The 22,166-nt window shown below is 41.8% G+C and overlaps 1 protein-coding gene across 1 annotated transcript; it reads left to right on the top strand.

The window, feature by feature from the left end:
• The first annotated feature begins 17,266 nt into the window (after nucleotides 1–17,266).
• LOC133819425 (vegetative cell wall protein gp1-like) lies at nucleotides 17,267–18,937 on the top strand. Its single transcript, XM_062252690.1, has 3 exons — nucleotides 17,267–17,387; nucleotides 18,129–18,323; nucleotides 18,588–18,937. The coding sequence occupies exons 1-3, from the start codon at nucleotides 17,267–17,269 to the stop codon at nucleotides 18,935–18,937; spliced, it is 666 nt and encodes a 221-aa protein (XP_062108674.1).
• Nucleotides 18,938–22,166: the final 3,229 nt, after the last annotated feature.

Consider the following 22,166-nt stretch of genomic DNA (forward strand, 5'->3'; position numbering starts at 1 on the left):
AATATTTTCAATCGCCTCATTGGTCCTCTGAACAACCTCATGACCCAAGTATCTCCTCTCACCCATCTCTTCCCAATGGATAGGTGATCTGCACTTCCTCCCATATAACATTTCATATGGAGCCACTCCGATGGTCGCCTGATAACTGTTGTTGTACGAAAACTCAATCAAAGGGAGATACTTACTCCAAGATCCCCCAAAATCTAGCACACACGATTGTAATATATCCTCCAGTATCTGAATCGTGCTCTCAGACTGTCCATCTGTCTGAGGATGATAAGCAGTATTAAACTGCAACTGCGTGCCCATAGCCTTCTACAGGCTCTCCCAAAACTTGGAGGTGAAGGTGGGGTCCCTGTCAGATACTATCTCCCTTGGAGCCCTATGAAGTCGTACAATTTCCTTCACATACAACTCAACATACTGCTCCATAGTATAAGTCGTCTTCACCGGAAAAAAGTGGGCAGATTTGGTATACCTATCCACAATCATCCACACTGAATCATGTTGTCCTACGGTCTTCGGCAATCCAACCACGAGGTCCATGGTGATATCCTCCCATTTCCACTCTGGAATCCCTAGAGGCTGCAATGACCTCGCTAGCCTCTGATGTTCAGCCTTTACCTGCTGACAAGTTAAACACTTGGCCATATAATCTACCACATCCCTCTTCATCCTCGACCACCAATACAGAGTTCTCAAATCTTGGTACATCTTCATCATACCCGGATGTAAAGAATAGGGAGTGGTATGAGATTCTTCCAAGATCTCTCACCGGATATCATAATCCATCGGAATGCAAATCTGACCCTTGTACTTCAGTAGTCCCATCTCCAAAATAGAGAAGTCCTTAGCCGCTCTAGCTAAGACGCTCTCTTTGTGCCCTCTCAACTGGGGATCCTCCCCCTGCGCCTCCTTGATCCTCTCAAGGAGTGTAGACTGAAGAGTGATGTTGGCTAACCGACCAACCACCAACTCTATACCTGCTCTAGTCATCTCCTCAGCTAACTTATTGGATATTTGCCTCGAACTGAACAACTGTCCTGGGCCCTTTCGACTTAATGTGTTGACCACTACATTGGCCTTTCTAGGATGGTATAGAATATGATAATCGCAATCCTTTATCAATTCTAGCCAATGTCTCTGGCGCATATTCAGATCCTTCTGAGTAAAGAAGTACTTCAAACTCTTATGGTCGGTGTATATTTCACACTTCTCACCATATAGATAATGTATCCAAACCTTAAGTGAAAATACCACCGCTGCCAATTCTAAATCATGTGTGAGATATCTCTGCTCATACTGCTTTAGCTGTCTCGATGCGTAGGCTATCACCTTTCCGGCTTGCATCAGTACACATCCCAAACCCTGCCTGGAAGCATCACAATAAACCACAAACTTCTCATTGTCTAACGGAAGACTCAATACTGGAGCGGTGATCAATCACCACTTCAATTCCTTGAAACTGTTCTCACACCTGTCTGTCCACATGTACTTAGTCTTCTTTCGCGTCAATTCAGTTAATGGTGTGGCTATTCTGGAGAACCCCTCAACGAACCGTTGGTAGTACCCTGCCAATCCCAAAAAGCTCCTAACTTCTGGTACACTGCTTGGCCTAGCCCAATCTCTCACTGCCTCAATCTTGCTTGGGTCAACTAGAATCCCCTCCTTACTGACAATATGGCCCAGAAATGTTACTTGCGCTAGTCAAAACTCACACTTGCTGAACTTAGCATAAAACCTATGCTCCCTCAATTGCTGTAATACCAGGCGTAAATGCTTCTCGTTCTCTGTCTCTGACTGGGAGTACACCAGTATGTCATCAATAAACACAATCACAAACTTGTCCAAATAATCCTTGAAGACCCTATTCATCAAATCCATAAAAGCTGCTGGGGCGTTGGTTAATCCAAAAGACATAACCAGGAATTCATAGTGTCCATATCTCGTGCAGAAATCAATCTTTGGTATGTCCTCCTCTTTAATCCTTAACTGGTGGTAGCTTGACCGAAGGTCAATCTTAGAGAACAATGTCTTTCCTTGTAGCTGGTCAAACAAGTCATCAATCCTAGGTAGTGAGTACTTATTCTTATTGGTCAACTTTTTCAGCTCCCTGTAGTCAATAAACATTCTTAAAGATCCATCCTTTTTCTTGACGAACAACACTGGAGCAACCCATGGCGAGAAACTCGGTCTGATGAAACCCAAATCCAGTAACTCCTGCAACTGAATCTTCAGTTCCTTCAACTCAGCTGGAGCCATTCTATAAGGTGTCCTAGATACTGGCTCCGCCCATGGTGCCAACTTTATAACAAAATCGATCTCCCGCTGTGGCAGCAACCCCGGCAAGTCTGCGGGAAACAAATCTGGAAACTCACATACCAGTCTGGTCTCACTCGATCCAACCAATACAACTCTAGAGGTATCCACAATGTTCGCTAAGAATCCTATGCAACCTTCCTGCATCAGATCTCAAGCCTTCAGTGCCGAAATCATAGGTACTCATGGTCCACTAACTGTTCCCACATATACAAATGGTACCTCCCCTTCTAGTTCAAAAGTCACCATCCTGTGCTTGTAGTCAATCGTTGCCCCGTACTTCGATAACCAATCCATCCCTAAGATCATATTGAAGTCATTCATCACTAACTCAATTAGATCAACAGACAACTCTCTACTGTCTATCTCTACTGGTAATGCTTTAACCCATCTTCTAGAGACTACCAGTTCCCCAGTCGGCAGCAAAGTCTGAAATCCCCTAGCATACAAATCACTAGGTCTACATAGCTAATATATCAATCTAGCATATACACAAATGAATGAGTAGCCCCCGAATCAATCAATGCAGTAAAAGAAGAACCAACACTAAAAATCTGACTTGTCACGACCGAAGGGCTAGCCTCAGCCTCAGTCTGGGTCAAGGTGAATACTTTGGCAGGAGCGAGACTGTCACTCTGCTTTGGCTCCTCTTTCCTGGCTTATGGGCAGTCCTTCTTCAAATGGTTGATACTCCCACAAATAAAGTAGGCCCTGATCCTGCACTCTCCCTGATTTCGTTGTCTGCACCGAGGACACACTGGGAAACTCCTCCAGTTGTCTCCCCCGCCCCGACGGCCACTGAAAGCACCCCGTGCCCTCTTATTTGAGCTAGGAGGAATGAAAGAGTCTGTGGCCTTTCTCTTCTGCTCACTGGGGCCACTACCTCGACTAGATCCGGTGAAAGGAGGCACTGTCCTCCGAGCATCGTGCCTAGCAGCATCCTCTCTCCATATTTGATCCTCGACCCCCTCAGCTATAAGGGCCTTGTCCACTACCTTAGCATACATAGCAGTCCCCGGATCCAAGGTTATTTTTACATCACGGGCGATCATAACATTCAATCCCCGCACAAACCGATCCCTTTGTGCCATATCAGTCGGCACCAAATCCAGGGTGAATTTTGTCAACCGATCAAATCTTAAGGCATACTCAATAACTGTCATATGGTTCTGAGTCAGGTTGGTAAACACATCAACCTTCGTAGCTCGGACTGCGATGCTGTAATACTTCTCATTGAAAATGTCTCTGAATTCTTCCTAGGTCATAACTAAAACGTTCCTTCTCTGAGTTACCACTAACCACCAGATGCGGGCATCCTCTCTAAACATGTAGCTGGCGTAAGCTACCCTCTCATTCCCTTCCACCCTCATGAAATCAAGGATAAAAGAACTCATGTTCATCCACTGCTCTGCCCGCAGAGGGTCTGGTCCACCCTCGAAGGTGGGAGGATGTTGCTTCCTGAACCTCTCATACAAAGGTTCCCACCTATTCTCCATAACAGGCTGGACTGGCACTGGTGCCACAACCTGTGGAACTTGCGACCCAATACCCTGAGAAGGGGCTTGTTGCCTCAACTGTTGAAGCTCTTCTTCTGTTTGGTGAAGTCTAGCTTCCATCTCGACAAATAACTGTTGCCAATTCAATGGGGCAGGTGGAGGGGTCCTGACCCTGTTATCATCCTCGACCCTGTTGCTGCAGAGTTTGATTGATCGCCGAGGCATCACAACAATATGCCTGAAATCAATGACGCCGCTCATCAGGCATGATAACAATATCCAAAACCACCTCCCAATCCACATCAACCAACCATAAACAACAGTCCACATAACACATATAACATACAACAATCAAGGGGCCATGCCCTAACATCATGCATATGTCAACTCATTCATCATGCTCTATATAAAATAATAAGGAAAACAGGGCATTTAACACGCAATCAAGCATATAATTCAATAATTACCAACCAACCCTAAGTCGAGCTTGTCACTGGAAGTGAACGTACATGTTCGGTCGATCTCTAGAAAGCATAAACCTTGGCTCGCTCTGATATCAAGTTGTAACGCCCTACTTCCTTATAGCCGTTACTGAGTGAGTTTAAAACGTGCTAATCACTCGCTAATCGAGGTTTTAGATTAAAAGTGTAGCTAAACTGTATTGAAGGGCATTTAAAGGCATGATATATATAAAAATGTGATCATTCATGGAAAAATACTAAAGTTAAACATTTGGGATCCCAAAATACTGTTTATAAAATATTTACAACTAAAAATACATTTAGGGTTTACTAGGCGACAAATTCAAGTCTATACATAACATTTTCCCAAAATTACCCTTGGCCGTGGCAACCAGGTACGCCAAACATGTACCCATCGCTCCACGCTCTCCATACTCATGGTTGGTCGACCTTTCCCTTGCCCTTACCTGCACCATAGAGCACCCGTGAGCCGAAGCCCAACAAAAAAACTCAACACAAAACAATTAACATATGCATATCTATCAATCAACATATAATAGAATAGCCAACAGGCTAAACACATAGCGGCCATGCCATCCCAAGCGCTTTACTAGGCCCTGCGTTTGTGGTCTTCACCGTGAGGATGACTCCAGCATCCTAAGAGGGTCTTGCCCTAACGGCTCGCACTCCGTGTGCTCAACGCCGTCCCGACCCCTTGCCGTGCTCGGCTTTGCACTCTGCGTGCTAGTGCTGCTCCCGACCCTTTTCGTACTTGGCTTTGCACTCCACATGCTCAACGTCGTTCTCGGCCCCCTTGCTGTACTCGTCTTCTGCTGTTCTTGGCCTTCTGCTGTTCTCGGCCTTTGCCGTTCCCGGCCTTCACCGCTCCCGACCTTCATCGTTCCCGGCCTTCGCCGTTCATTCACAAATATGCAATACATAGCATAATATCAACAAACATTTAAACATATACTAAACATAAACAATAGGGCTATGCCCTGCAATTCAATCACATAGGGCCATGCCCCACAATACAAACAATAGGGCCACGCCCTGCTCTACAGGTACAACAATTTTCTTACATGTGTCCCAAGCTTCCTGAGCACAGTCCTCTAATCCGAGCCTCATTGAAAACCTAGTCACGACGCATTAAAAATAGCCATCCATCAAATTCTAATCCAATAAATAAATTCGCGATATAATTCTAGCCTCTGGGACCTTGGATTCTACCAATCTGGGTGGTAAAATCCTTCCCGAGCCTTAACATTAGGGTTCCCGAGATAAAAACCTTCTAACAGCCAACATCTCGAACTTGAGCCGCGGCCCAGTCCCTTAAAGGCCGCAGAGTGCTTAAGTCAGAGGCAAAAAGCCTCATTGGTTGAGGGACATGGGCCGCGACACTCCCATCCTTGGGCCGCGATGCGCCTGGGTAGATAGAGGCTTCCAGCCTCTTCGACACACGGGCCGTGGCGCCTAAAGAACAGGGCCATGACTTGAGCCTCCAAACCCAGAAAACACCATTTTCCCTTGCGTTTTCCTCAAGCCTAAACCTTAATTTCATACTCCAAACACCACTTAAACTCAGAATTGAACCTGGATTCCTTGTCTACACAACCTAGGCATCACATCCACCAAAGAACAATCCTCTAATCCTCACTAACACTAAAATTCAAACCAAGCACAGCTAACCAAACCAAACCTCATGCAAGCTTGAGTTCTTAACATAATCAAGGAAATTCAACTGCAAGATTCAATTAAAGAACTCGCCTCTAAATTTAAATCAGTTCCTGAACTCTTGAGCTTTAAGCTTCCCAATCCTCCAATTCACCAGCCCAAGTCTTCAAAGTTTCACCAAAATTCCAAACACCATGATAGGGAGAGAGAGCCGTGAGATAGATAGAGAGAGAGTCCTCTTCTGCTTTGTTCCAGTGACTTCCCAAGACTTTTCTGAGCTATGTAATACCCCTGCCAAATGACCACACTGCCCCTTAAGCTTATCCTCAATCCTTAAGTAACCCAAGGGAAATTTAGTCATTTGCCAAATCCCGTTAAGTCCTCGAGTATTCCTATAAATCCCCATTTAATCCCAACATGTCCAAATCACTACTCAATAAATCCCAAACACATATTACGTTCCCAAAATGCCCCTAGGCTCCTCCCGAGCCGGGTATTTGACCCTGTTGTGACTTTCTAGCTAATCTGCTCCCTAGGACTGTCTCAGATTGCGCATCACAAATATATTACCACTCACTTGTGGTATAAATCACAATATACACAAATACAACACTTATGCCCTCAGCGGGATAAAATTACAAATATGCCCCTAATAACCAAAAGGGCCCCACATGCATATTTAATCCACCTAAACATGCATTTCTAATCACATAATCATCAAATTCACATATTAACATACTAAATCAATTATAGCCCTCCAGGCATGCTAATCAAGGCCCTAAGCCTTATTAGCAAAAATGGGACGCTACAAAGCATGTGTAGAGGTTCTTATTCTTATTCTTATTATTTCTTTTATGTTGCTATGTTGATATCATGTGTTGATAAGATGGTATGGGTAAAGGCATGTTGGGTTTTAATTGGAAAGTGAAAACAAGAATGGGATATGGTGTGTGTTTCGACCTAGTACAAGTTTAGGGTTCTTGATGTTTCTTTTGAATATTGATAAATATGCTTATGAAATTGAGTGTATGTTTATGATGTATATAGATAGAATCATGTTAGTATTTCTTATCTTTTAGCATGTTTGGTTTTAATTCTCTTCCTATCTTGTGGTCATTTGTGATCTTAGGAATTGCTAGGATTTGCCTTGGGTTTTAGAAACAATAAATAATAGGAACATGCAATAGGTTTCGGCCTAGGGTTCCTTGCAACATGTTTTATTTATGTTTGATCTTAAAAACATGCCAATGATTTAATTGTCTAGATTATGTTATAATTTCTTTTCTTGGGATGTATGGGTTGTAGAAACATAATAGGCGATGTTTTAACATGATTAAAGGTGTAATTAGATAAATATATGCTTGCTGTTTTTTTTCATTGTATGATGGTGATGATAAATCAATGATTTTAAAATGCACAAGTTATGCCTCAAAGTGATATTTTGAACTTATATAAACAAAATACATTTGATTTCACATGTTAATGGGGGGTTTTTATCTAATTAAACACATGTAATTTTTTTTATTATTTTGTGAAAGAAAATATGGTTTTAGTTCAATTATGTGATTTTAAACAAATAAAATGCATGCTGGAATTTTTGGTTGATTATGAGAAAATGTCTTTTAAATAAAGTAAGTAAAGCATGTGCTCAAATAAGTTAAACCTTAGACCATGTATATGGTAAATGTAATTTTTCCACACTTTAAATATGTATTTTTCTCATTTATATTTATGCAATTTTTTTTATAAAATAATTAAGTAAAATTATTTTCTAAAGGTGATCAAGGAATTCATTTAATAATTATAAGTAGCTACAAAATTTTGTTACATTCTTTTAATTGTTATTAAATATTATATGGGATTATTATATATGCAAATTAAAGCTAATGAATTATTCTTGTAAATTAAATTTTTGTAATAAAATTTATGAGTGAAAAATGTGTGATTTAAAGGAGTAATGTAGTATTAACTAAAGCAGATAATTATTTAGGCTTACTGAATTTTTAAGAAAGTGGCAATAAAATCAACAAGTAGAAATTATCAACTTCAACGCTAATTTTAAGAACACTCTCACGTATGCATGTTACATGCAAGTGTATTTTTACGTTCAAGTGTACACCTATTAATCAAACATATGATTTCTGTTTTGTAACTATGAATGATTAATTGGTAGAATTGACATCATTCCTTATGATTTTATGTGACGTTGTTGTGTGAATACGAGTTGTGGTGCAACTTGTGTCACGTGTGTATGACCCATGCCCACGTGGGATATGTATGTTGGGCATGTGCAATCTTACTTGATATTAAGAAAACGTTTGATTGTGATTCTAGGTTCGTTGTGAAGTGCCCCGCACTTTATATTTTGATTGGACTTGAGGTAAGGAAGTTAACTAGAATTTCTATGCTTTATGTTATGAAAAATATGAGGTAATATTTCGTAAGAGCTATTATGTTATGAGAAGTATGAACTAGAGTGATTGCAAGAGTTATGGTGTTATGGAAAGTATGAGCTATGGTAAGCTAAAGTGTTATGAAAAATATGAATTACTATCTTATGATATGAATTGTTGTATGTCTGCTTGTATGTTGTATAAAAATAGTAGGTTGTTAGCGTGTTGAATGCGACACAACAAATGAGTTACTAAAGATATGATGTAACTTATAGGGTGGACGCGCCGAGGTTATTCGAGGACCTGAGTTCATGTTTACCTCATAGAGGAGGTCTTAGCAGTTTATGCTTTGCTAGTTACCTTAAGATGTGACATGGACAATAGGGATGCCATGATCACAAGATGTATGATTATGATTATGATTATGATTATGATTACGATTATGATTATGATTATGATTATGATTATGATATGATTATGATTATGAATATGAGTATGAATATGATATGGTTACGATATGAATTGCCATGAGGTTACGATACATATGTAGTTTTCCTTGTATTCTTCTTGAATATTGTTGCACTTGTTTGTACTTCCTTATTGTGCTTTTAGCTCACCCCCTTACTTTCCCCCTTTCAGGTAGGCAATAGGGTTTCTCCTTGGCATGCACAGTGATGTGGGAAGTTCCAATGTCTAGGCATGTATGACGTAGGGTGTCTTGTGAGCGATTAACGATCAAGATGAGCGCCAAGAATAATTAAGAGCTTATGTTATGGTTTATGTTTTAATAATGTCAGTGGGACTTATTACTTTTATTTTATTTCCAAAGACTGCATAAAGACACAACATTTTTATTTCAGACTATTGGGCCCAAATTGCATGTTTTATCAAGGTCCCACTGAACCTTTTCTCTAAAATGGTATTTTTCAAATAAATATGAGTTGAGCAACGTTTTTATAAAGTAATAGAATAGGGCGCTCCTTTACATCTTATCTTTGACCTAAATCAAAATCAAAATCACCATCATCATCTTCTCAATGCCACACACCCAAGGTGGATGTTCACACACACACGGGCCACACACACAAAAGGAAAGAAAAACACAATATTCAAATAAATAGAGATAAATAAAAAAACAAATAAAAAAATAAATAATAAATAAGAGTAACCCAAATTAAAAAAAATTACACAAATAATATCTACCGAATATTAAAATCTACTTTTCCTAAAGGAAATTTCATTCTTAAAATTTGACTCACCATATCTACCAAATATTACAATCTACGCTTCTTAAAGGAAATTTAATCCTCAATGTTTGACTCACCAACCAATCCTGATTGTCCTCTTTACCATACCTCCATCTCCCACGTTGATCATCTAACTGGGTAGTTTCTCTAGATGACCTTAACTGGTGGAATCTATCTTGGGTCACAACCCCTGTAACGTCCCAAAAATGCTAATAAGGTTTAGTGTCTTGATTAGCGTGTTGAGAGGGCATAATTGGATATATGTGTGATTTATTGATTAAATATGTGGCTATGTGGCATGCATGCATGATTTATATGATAATATGAATATATTTATATGCATTTTATGAGTATTAAATATGCATGTGGGCCCGTTCTTGTTTATAAGGGCATATTTATAATTTTGGCTCGTTAAGGGCATAAATGTGATTATATGTGTTAAATGGTTGGGACCACATTATTATGTGGATATATTCATAGTATACGGCTTGAGGCAATCCTAGTGAGCGGATTAGCGGAATAGTCACAGCAGGGTTTAATACTTGGTTCGGGGTGAGCCTGGGGATATTTTGGGAAATTTAATATATATTTGGGAGTTATCGAGTAATGGGTAAGTATTTGGAAGTTAGTTGGGCATGACAAGATTAATTGGGAATTTGTAGGATGACTCGAGGAATTAGCGGGAACGGGGGTTAATGGCCGTTTTACCTTAAGGGAAATTAGGAGGCTAGGTTAGTATAAGGGGCATTTTGCTCATTTTAAATAAGAGATGTAGTTAGAAAGTATCAGACTTAGGCTAGAACATATCAGAACACTCCACAACATTCTCTCTCTCTCTTGCAAGTTCACCATCTCTCCATCTCTTGTGCTTTGAAGCTGAAGGAATTTTTAAAGGGAAAAGCTTGGTTTTAAGCTGGGAAATCTGGGGAAATTAAGCTAGGAACAACCAAGCAATTGCTGAGGAATAAAGCTTCCAACTGAGGTAAGATTTTGGGTTCTAGGCTGTTAAATTTCTAGTTGGTTTTGATCATGTTGAGGGTTACTTGAGGGGGGTTCTGAATTTGGCATTAAGGGAGGATTGAACTAGTGCTATAGGCTATTTGTGTGTTGTTTATGAGGTAGTATTGGAAGTTCTGGACCTAGTTTGGCTTGGTTACATATTTAGGGTCGAATTCTAGAGTTATGAGTTAGGGAAGGATGCTGAAAACCCAGGGAATTCTGGGTTCATGGGGATGCGCCGCGACCTAGTTCATGGGCCCCGTGGCCCACGTGCCCCAGAAGGCCTTGGGGGGCTTGCTGACTTGTGGGAGCGTTGCGGCCCTAGAGGGCCAGTTGCGGCCCACCTCCCCCTGGGACAAAAGGCTAACGCCTCTAACTTGGGGCGCGCCGCGACCCTTAGGGCCAGGTCGCGACCCACCTAGGCAGCCATAACCAAGGTTGGTTTTTAGGCTTGGAGAGGCTCGGGAACTTAAATCTAAGCGTTCGGGACGAATTCTACTTCCCAGTTTAGTAGAATTTGAGGCCCCAGAGGCTAGCATTTGTTTCCAAAGCATTTAATTGGATTACATTTTGATAGCTATCCATTGTCGCTTGTGACTAGGGTTATCGTTAAGGCTCGGGATTGAGGATTGTGCTCGGGACCGCTCTACATCCTTTGTTCGGGATTCGAGGTAAGAAAATTGCACCCAAGTTATGAATGGGACTGAGATTCCCTGTAAATGAACATATGTGTTATGTAACCTGTATATCTGTTATGTGTGATGTGAAAATACAACCTAAAAGAGCCGAGGCTGATGTTGAGCGTATTGAACGAAGCTCGACCCAAGCGAGCCAGGATCAGCTAAATAACCAGAGGGCTAGGACTAAAGGTGCCGACCCCTATTTAGCTGTATTAAGGTTGATTTATATGTCTGGATTGAACTATTATCATTTCCTAGTTTAGTATTTGTATCATGCTGTTAATAGAACTGATTAATCTAAAGTTCACTATGTACATTTTGTTGTTATGTATGCTTGTTGAATTTGGTTTTCTTGCTGAGCCTTGGCTCACGGGTGCTACGTGGTGTAGGTAAAGGCAAGGGAAAGCTGGACCAGCCATGAGTTGGAGAGCTTCGGGGGTGAAGTGTACATCAGCAGCTGCTCGACCACCGCAGCTGAGGGAATTACAGGGACTAGAGCTCAAACTTGTATTTTGCCATTTAGACTAGCTACTGTTGTATTAACTTTTAAGGGTTGTATCTGCCATGTAAACATTATTTTTGGGATCCCATGTATCAAACTCTTATTTGAATGAAAATCAACCATTTTACGATCAAAATCTTTTAACCCTAACCTGCCAGTTGACTTTAGAAACACATTTATGTTCAAACGACTTGATTAGCAAGTCTTGCACTATTTTAAACACATAGTGTAATGGTCTTGGTTACCTAGGGCGTTACAACTTGGTATCAGAGTGGTCTAGGTTGAAGGGTTCATGAGGACTAGCTTGGCATGTACACTCGCCGCTAAAGACAAGCTCGAATCAGGGTTCGGTAGCCATATATGTGATTATATATTTGAATGTTTAAATGAAATATAAATTTTTTATCTGGACGTTTATTAGAAGCATGAGATATACTCATAGGGCCTGGCCCTTGCATACTATGTGAATATGATAAGGCGTGCTTATTAGCATTACTAATGTATGTGAATAATTGTTTAAATTCTTGTTTGTATTATGATTGTGTGATGTTGGTTGGGTTTCGACGTTGGACCGTGGGATGATTATAAACCTGTTATCATTGCCTGACCAACCGAGTCATTGATTATAGATAAACTTGGATAGTTATGTGTCCAAGGCGATCAATTTGACTAGCCGGCACCAGGGTTAGGGCTAGAGATGATGAGCAGGGCCAAAAACCTCCGCCAGTCCCTGAGAACTGGCAGCAGTTGCTTGCTGATATGCAGGCTAGACTTCAGAGTCAGGAAGAAGAGATTCGCCTTCTGAGGCAGCAGGCTCTGCCAGGGAGTATTGCACCTAACTTGCCACTTGTTGTGGCACTTGCTGTACAACCGCCTGAGATTGGGAACAGGTGGAACCGACTTTATGAAAGATTTAGGAGACAACATCCTCCAATCTTTGAGGGAGGACTAGATCCACTTAAGGCTGAGCAGTGGATGAGTATGATCACCTCCATCCTGGATTTTATGAGGGTGGAAGGTAATGACAGGGTGGCCTGTGCCTCCTATATGCTTAGAGAGGATGCCCGCATTCGGTGGGAGGTGGCATCCTAGACTCAAGACGTTTCTACTCTAAGTTGGAATGAGTTCAGAGATTTTTTCAACTAGAAATATTACAATGTTGTCATCAGGGCAGAAAAGGTGACTGAGTTCATTGGGTTAGTGCAGGGTAGCATGAAAATTATTGAGTATGCCCTGAAATTTGACAGGCTAGCAAAGTTTGCACAAGATTTGGTACCTACAGATGCAGCTGGGCAAGACAAGTTTGTTTGAGGGCTTAATGCTTTGATAGTCTGAGATGTGAGGATCACATCAGTACCTGGGGAGACGACTTATGCCCAGGCTGTTGAGAAGGCCCTCACTGCTGAGGAGGCAGAAAATAAGATTTGGAGGGAGAACACTGCGAGACGGGATGTTCGCAGGGCAGTGCCTTCATTTACAGGGTCTGGTAGGGGTGGAGGCCCCAGTGATTAGAAGAGGAAGACCCCTGATACCTCGACGACTGCTCGTCCTGATAGGAGGGGCCGGGGTGCCCAGGGTGGCTGCCTGATAGGAGCTATCCAAAGTGTACTAGATACAGGAAGCGCCATCTGGGCGAATTCTGAGCAAATGCCTGTTACTTGTGTGGGGTGGTTGGACAACTCAAGAAAGATTGCCTGACGTTGAAGAAAGAGGAACCAGGGAAAACAGATAGCTTGACTCCAGCTCGAGTGTTCGCCTTGACACAGACGGAAGCTGAGGCTAGTCCCTCGGTAGTGACATGTCAGCTTTCTAGCGCTGGCTCTTCATATACTATATTGATTGAATCTGGTGCTACACATTCATTTGTTTCTATTAAAGTGATTGATAGATTGTGTAGCCTAGTGAGTATTTCACTGCGGGGTTTGGGACTATACTGCCTACAAGGGAGCTGGTAGTTCTAGGAGATGGATTAGAGCACTGCCTGTAATAATGGTGGATAGTAGGGAACTATCGGTAGATTAGATTGAGTTGGGTATTGATGATTTTGACATGATTTGGGATGGATTGGCTAGTCGCATACAGGGTCACTATAGATTGCAGGAAGAAGATGGTGACTTTTGAGCCAGAGGGGGAGCACCCCTTTATTTTTGTGGGTACTATGCATGAACCCCGCATTTCTATGATATCAATGTTGAGGGCTAGGGACCTATTACAAGGAGGTTGTATAGGTTTCCTAGCCAGTGTGGTGGATACCACTAGAGTTATGCCGGTGGGGCCAGGGGAGATAGACTGGTATGCAAGTTCTTGGATGTGTTTCCTGATGATTTACCAGGACTGCCGCCGCACAGGGAAATTCAGTTTGTCATTGAGTTAGCGCCGGGTACAGAGCTAGTGTCCAGGACACATATAGGATGGCTTCGACACAGCTAAAGGAGTTGAAGATACAGTTACAGGAACTACTAGACTTGGGATTTATCAAACCTAGCTTCTCGCTATGGGGTGCTCCGGACGGATTCTACTACCCAGTTTAGTAGAATTCGAGGCCCCGAAGGCTAGTATTTGTTTCCAAAACATTTAATTGGATTAGATCTTGATAGTTATCCATTGTCGCTTGTGACTAGGGTTGTCGTTAAGGTAAGAAAACTGCACCCAAGTTGTGAATGGGCTGAGATTCCCTGTAAATGAACATATGTGTTCTGTAACCTGTATATTTGTTATGTGTGATGTAAAAATAAGGCCAAAGGGAGTTGGGCTGATGCTGAGCGTATTGAATGCAGCTCGGCCTAAGCGAGGCGGGATCAACTAAATAACCAGAGGGCTCGGCCTAAGGGCGCCGACCCCTATTTAACTGTATTAAGGTTGATTTATATGTCTGGATTGAACTATTATTGTTGCCTAGTTTAGCATTTGTATCCCGTTGTTAATAGAGCTGATTGATCTAAAGTTTACTATGTACATTTTGTTGTTATCTATGCATGTTGAATTTGGTTTTCTTGCTGAGCCTTGGCTCACAGGTACTACGTGGTGCAGGTAAAGGCAAGGGAAAGCTGGACCAACCATGTAAGCTCCTGGATAACCAAGGTCGTTACACTGTGTGATTATAAAGGTGCAAGACTTGCTAATCAAGTCATATAGTTGAAAATGTGACCCTAAAGTCGTGTTTAGGTTAGGGTTAAAATATTTTGGTCATAAACAAAAAACTTCTCATTAAAATAAATGTTTAATACATGGGATCCCAAAATAGGTTTTAAAGGATAGTTTACAAAATTTCAAAGTTTATATACAACCACAGGCCACTCTAATGGAAAAATAAACATTTTAGGTTCTCCTGTCCTTGTACCATCCCTCGGTCGTGGCGGCCGATCAACTGACTATGTACATTCAGCCCCAGAGCTCTCCAACTCAAGACTGGTCCACCTTGCCCTTGCCTTTACCTGCACCACGTAGCACCCGTGAGCCAAGGCCCAGCAAGAAAACCATAATGCATAGCATAAGCGACAATCAACAGTCAGATAATTCACAAATCACCATATAGATACTCAGTAAATCACATTGCTCACATAATCAATGATATCATCCTGCAAACCAATAACCAATCATCCAGATAACAAACATGCCAGAATCATTAGATTCATAACAATAAACATACAACATAATATCCAGGGTCAATGCCCTTAGGTCGCACCCTCTGATTACCCCACTGGCTCTGACTTGCTTAGGCCGAGCTTAGTGATTATATACTTAACCTCAGCTACCAATCGCTGAGCCGCGTCCTGTGCGCAAATAATGACTCCGACACTCTTAGGCCGTTTATCACATGTCCCCATGGCATAATACCATCTTATGACATCACATACAAGTATAGGGAACTCTTAGTCCCAACATAACCACATAACTGGGTGTAGTTTCTTACCTTTGATTCCGAGCTGTTGACCCTCAAATTGGTCAACGACACGGAGTTAGATAAATAATATAAAATGAGATGAAAACAAGAAGAAATTCAAATGGAAAAGTAAACGACACAAACGATTTATAGTGGTTCATCCCCAATCAGATGGTAATGACCTACGTCCACTTAGTGTTCTTATTGATGTAGAGTCCCATTACTATGATCAATGAACTAGGGTTCACGAGTTTCACAAGCCTTGGGAGAATTACAACTTCGGTGAATAATCACACTATAATTTTCTCTCAGGATTCAAAGATTGAAAAAGTCCCCTCCCTTGAGCCTTTTGATTCGTATTTATAGGCTTAAGAAAGTTACATGGGCCAATGGGCCTTAATTACCATTAAGACTTGCGTATCTAGGTAATAATAGAAATTACAATCAATGTATAACTACAGAATTGCATAAATAAAGGAAATAAATGAAAGTATGCGACCAGGCTGGTCGACTGGAGGCGTGATGAATGATAAACCAATAATCTCCTGTTCGATGGCCGAGCAGGATACTCACTTAAAGCCGCCACGTGTAGGTCAATTCTGCCACATCATCAAGGGCCGTTTTTGGGTAATATTTGCCCCCAAGTTTATTTTACTGTGACCAGCATAAAATAAACTTAGACAACAGACCTTTCGTATGCCTTGTCAAATCTATCAGAGCCGTCCATGCCTTCTCGAAAAAGGCAACCAGTCATATCTTTGTAGTTTCCCAAAAAGTTGTTTGACGGCTATTATGCTTTTCCATGCCTCGAAAAATAACCCCTCATGATTACCTCTGTAACTGTGCTTCGACCAATATATAACCCCCCATATTTACCTTTTTTCCTTTTACATTTTATCTTTTTCTCAAGAACACAGAAGAATAGAACCCTTAGAACCCAGAAGACCCAAACGATCCCAACAATCCACAGAGTTTCTACCCAGCCACTCAACGTCTTGGAAATTTACACCCACTTTCATCCAAGTAAGCTTCTTGAAGTTCTTCGTCTCTGAGATGCCATGCTATATTTAGTTTCTAGTTTGTTTCAGACTTTAAGTTCTTTAATGTTCTTGAAAAATTGATTTGGGGTAAATGGGCACGTAGGTATGAGCATGATAGGATAAGGAAAAAACACTACATGAGGCTTAGGAATTGGTTTGGGAGATAGGATTATTGATTTAGGGCATAAAATCGAAGTAAAAATTCAATTTTTAAGCATGTAGAAAAAACTGGGTTTTTCCCGCCCTTTCTCAAAGTCGAAAAGTTTTTTCCGAAAAACTTTTCACTTCTGCTTTTTAATCCGTTTTCCAAATTGTTCGCATAGAATTTAGTGTTTTTATACACGAGCAACATTATTCCAAATTTTCCACTTTCTTGGTCTTTTGGCCATAGATTCTGATCTCCCCTTCTCTGTTCGCAGATTTTCATGCACGACCCGTGGGGAGGTGAGAGGCCGATTGACGACGACTTTCTCGTGCAATCACTCGAAGATCAAGAACAACCATTGCTGCTAATCCTGGAAATTCCTTTTTCTCATAACTCTTCAAATAGATCTTTGACAAGCCCAGCCAACATGGATCGCGTAAAATCCATTACTCAAAAGAAAAAGAAAACAACCACTCCTCCTGCCAAACAGCCTGCTCCTCGGGCTGAAAAGCCCAACCTCGAGACGTCCTTCGACCAGAGGTCAAATGGTATGTAGTACCTCCTAGAAACATTACAGCTTGGTAGGAAATTATCTCAAGAAGTACGGACTTCCTGGGATAACCCTAATCAAGCCTACAATCAACCAGCGGGCAAATCTGTTTGGGGGCGCCTTCAGTGCCTGGTCGAGATATCACATTGAGGTAGGGGCAACCTTGCCTCTTCATCCGTTTTTCTAGGGGGTGGCCAACTATTTTGAGGTCGCTCCCTTCCAAATCACCCCAAACGGATATAGAGTGCTCTCTGCTCTCTATATCCCTGTACAACCATAAAAAGTGGCCTGTTCCTACGCCACACGAGATCAATTATTTGTTCGATCTCAAGTCCAACCCCAATCACAACTACACGGGGTTCTTCCACTTTTACCACCAGGAATCTGCTCGCACTTTCTTGAGTAAGATCACCCACAAGTCCAACGTGGGAAAGTAGTTCCAGGAGTACTTTTTAACACCGGACTTGGTCGCCAACAATCTGGCCTTCATTGATGGAGGTAAATTGTTTATTTACTGGTCGCTTAATTTCTTTTACCTTTTCTGCACATTCTTTAGAACTTTGGTGTCATTTAGGTCCATGGCGTCGACCAGCTCCTACTCCAGAAATGGAGATACGAGCAGCATCCTTGGCCAGCATGACCAATATAGAAAGAAGAAACAAAGAGCTAGTTACGGAGACCAATCTAAGGCTGGTTGGCCTTCTGGCACCTCACTAGGATGTGAGGGAATCAACTGCAGGGAGCGCTACCGGTGGAGAAGTTCCCGAGCAGCACCAAGATGTGTCACAACCTTTGAGGAAGAGGACAACGGGAGTGACCATCAGGGAACCCTCCAGCACCCCACGAGTAGCTGCTGCACCTGCTCCACCAGAAAAGGGAAAGCAGAAAGGTTTTGAACACCCAGAGCCTATTCTTGAATCTTCAGATGATAATGGTACTAACTTCTCACTTTTAGAAAATTTTCCCATTCCCTGTCACTTATTTGACGCGGATGACAACTTTAAATACACGCCTAATTTAAATTCAGACTTCTTCAAGGTAGTGAGTGAGTGTAGCAGTAGTACAATAAATAATGTAGTGACCAGTAGTTGTAGCTTAGATATTTTACTTGTAATTTCCTTGATCTTATTTCCTTGATTTAATAAGTATCTCCATCTATATTGCCTGACTGTTCGCTTCTATTTTGCTGTCATGTCAGTTGAAGGTCTGTTCGACCTGTACAGTGAACTTGAACCCGCCGCTCCTTCGAGCAAGAAAAAGGGGAGCAGGCAACATCGCGGAGAGAGCAGCAGCAACCCTCCGGCAAAAAAGACTCAGAACGCAGATCCTCCAATACCAGTTCCTTCAAAAGAAACAACACCTCCTCCAGCTCCCATCGACCAGATGTCTCCACCAGCCCTTGTCGACCAGACACGTCCTCCAACGCCTATTAACCAACCTCCTCCAGCTCCTGCTGACCAGACACCTCCTGATCAGATAGGAGAGGCATTGACAAACATTGTGCTTAGTTCAGCCAAAGATAGACTAACTAAGCTATCGAGGCACTGACACAGTCGAGAGGCCATCATCGATACTGACTCCATGGAGGTCGACCAGATCATTAACCGTGCGCTGAATGAAGTGCTCAGCGTAAGTTGTCGTTTCTTGCTGAGATTTATTTGTTTAACTTGTCATTTTATTTCTACTAACAATTGTATTTTCTCACTGATCGCAGGGAGTTCTAACCATGAGCGCTAGCAAAACAACACACATAATAAGCAAATACTTGTAATAAATACAATAGTTGGCAAGATTGATTGGCTGCACACAGTCCCTTTTATTTCTCATAATAAATGGACAATCGTGTCTGTACGAGTGATAAAAAATTTGATCTTACTCTTATAAGCGATCAGTCACATGATTGACTAACCCTTGTTCATAAACTTGTAAAAAATAAAATTAATACAAGCCAATTCTTTAAGAAGAATTGTTTATTGATAGTACTTGCGTAGGTGTTCTCCATTCCAATAGCCAGGAATGAAATTTCCATTTAAGCGAGCAAGTTTATATGTGCCTGGTTGAAGGACTTCTTCGATTTGTTACGGTCCTTCCCAGTTAGGTCCAAGCACTCCAGCAGCTTGATCGCAGGTATTAAGAAAAACTCTTCTAAGTACAAGATCTCCCACATTAAATTTTCTTTCACGTACTTTAGAGTTGAAATACCGGGCAACCTTTTGCTGATAAGCTGCTACTCGGAGTTGGGCTTGTTCGTGCCTTTCATAGACCAAATCCAAAGATTCCATCAACAATTGACTATTGGCTTCTTGATCATATGCCATCCTTCGATGTGATGGCGGATCTAATTCAACATGCAACATAGCTTCATACCCATAGGCCAAGGAAAATGGAGTATGGCCTGTTGCTGTTCGATGGGATGTTCTATACGACCAGAGGACTTCAGGCAACTGTTCTGGCCATGCCCCCTTTACTTCTTCAAGCCTTTTCTTCAGAGTATCCTTTAGTGTTTTGTTGACACCCTCAACTTGTCCGTTTGCCTGTGGATGAGCTACTGAGGAAAAGTTTTGATAATCCCATGCCGCTTGCAAAAATCCGCGACCAGGTCACTATCAAACTGTGTGTCGTTGTCTGAGACAATTTTTCTTGGCAATCCGTAGCGACACACTATGTTTTTCACCACAAAATCCAGCACTTTCTTGGTCGTTATGGTCGCCAGTGGCTCAGCTTCAGCCCACTTTGTGAAGTAATCAACAACTACCACGGCATATTTGGCGTTGCCTTTTCCTGTGGGCAAAGACCCAATCAAATATATTCCCCAAACTGCGAATGGCCACGGGCTTTGCATTTGCTTTAACTCATTAGGGGCTGATCGTGGTATCTTGGAGAATCTTTGACACTTTTCGCATCTTCTAACAAAGTTTAAAGAGTCTTCATTCATTGTTGGCCAGAAGTATCCTTGCCTTAAGATCTTTTTTGATAAACTCTAGCCCCAGCGTGATCCCCGCAAAAACCTTCATGGACTTCTCGCATTAGTTCTTTGGCCTTTTCTTTTGAGACACACCTTAAAAGTGGCATTGAGTACCCCCTTCTGTATAAAATTTCGTCGACCAGTATAAACCGAGCAGACTGCCTCTGGAGGGCTTTGGCTTTGTTTCTATCTGTTGGCAGCACTTTGTGCATCAAGTACTCAATGAAGGGTGCCATCCACATGTATGCTGCTTGAATTAACAGAGAGGTTTCTTCTGCTTTGATGCTTGGTGTGGAAAAACGTTCAACATGCACTATATTTAGGGTGTCAACATCCTTTGCACTTGCTAATTTGGCCAAAGCAACAACGTTTGAGTTCTGGTCGCGAGGTACTTGCTGGAGAGTATATTTTTCAAACTTCGCCAACAAATCCTTTTCTTTGTTCAAATAAGCAACCATCTTCAGACCTCGGGCTTGATATTCTCCAGTAATTTGATTAACCACCAACTGGGAGTCGCTATAGATTTCAAGTGACTTTATGCTCATGTCCCTAGCTAATCTTAACCCTGCGAACAACGCTTTGTACTTGACTTCGTTATTGGATGCTGTGAAGTCGAATCTGATTGTACAGTGGAATCGATGTCCTTCAGGTGTTACCAAAATCACACTGGCTCTAGCGTGGTGCTCGTTAGAAGAGCCGTCTATGAACAACTTCCAAGAGGGGGTTTGGTTTTGAGGCTCAGGCTCTTCTATCTGTTCAATGCCTGGAAGCCCAGTGAGCTCTACGACAAAGTTTGCTAGAGCTTGTCCCTTTACTGCTGCTCGCAGCGAATAAGAAATATCAAATTGTCCAAGTTCAACCACCCATTTCAATAATCGAGCAGTGGCTTCTGGTTTCTGCAGGACTTGCCGTAGGGGTTGGTCGATTAGTATTGTGATGAGGTGAGCTTGGAAGTATGGCCACAACTTTCTGGAGGCTAAGATCAAGCAGTAGGCTAATTTTTCAATGGGTGGGTGCCACAATTCTACTCCTATTAGGCTTTTGCTTATATAATATACAACTTTTTGCACATTTTCCTCCTCTCTTACCAAGATAGCACTAGAAGCATATTCTGTGACTGCCAAATAGATGAACACAGTTTCTTTTTCAACCGGCTTAGATAGAATCGGTGGGTGCGACATATGGGACTTTAGAGCCTGGAAAGCCTGCTTGCAGTCCTCCGTCCACTCGAATTTTTTATTGCCCCTAAGTAGATTAAAAAATGGGACGCACTTGTCCGTGGATTTAGAGATAAATCTACTTAAAGCGACAATTCTCCTAGTTAAACTTTGAACATCTTTTATCTTTGTTGGTGATTTCATATCGACCAGGGCCTTGATCTTTTTGGGATTAGCTTCAATACCTCGCGAGTTCACTACAAATCCAAAAAATTTCCATGATCCAACTCCGAAGGAACACTTAAGGGGATTTAGCTTCCTCTGATATTTGTTCAAGATGTTGAAGCACTCTTGTAGATCCCCAATGTGTTCTTCTGCCTTCTTTGACTTAACTAGCATGTCATCAACATATACTTCCATGTTTATACGGATCATCTCTTTAAACATGTGATTGACTAATCGCTGGTAAGTTGCACCAGCGTTTTTCAAACTGAAGGGCATTACTTTATAGCAGTAAAGCCCTGTATCGGTTCGAACGCTAGTGTGATCCTCATTAGGCGGGTGAATACTGATTTGATTGTATCCAAAGTATGCATCCATAAATGATAGGATCTCATGCCCTGAGGTGGCATCGACCAGCTGGTCGATCCTTGGG

This window comes from Humulus lupulus, chromosome 1 (genome assembly GCF_963169125.1).
Source record: "Humulus lupulus chromosome 1, drHumLupu1.1, whole genome shotgun sequence".
Lineage (NCBI taxonomy): Eukaryota > Viridiplantae > Streptophyta > Magnoliopsida > Rosales > Cannabaceae > Humulus > Humulus lupulus.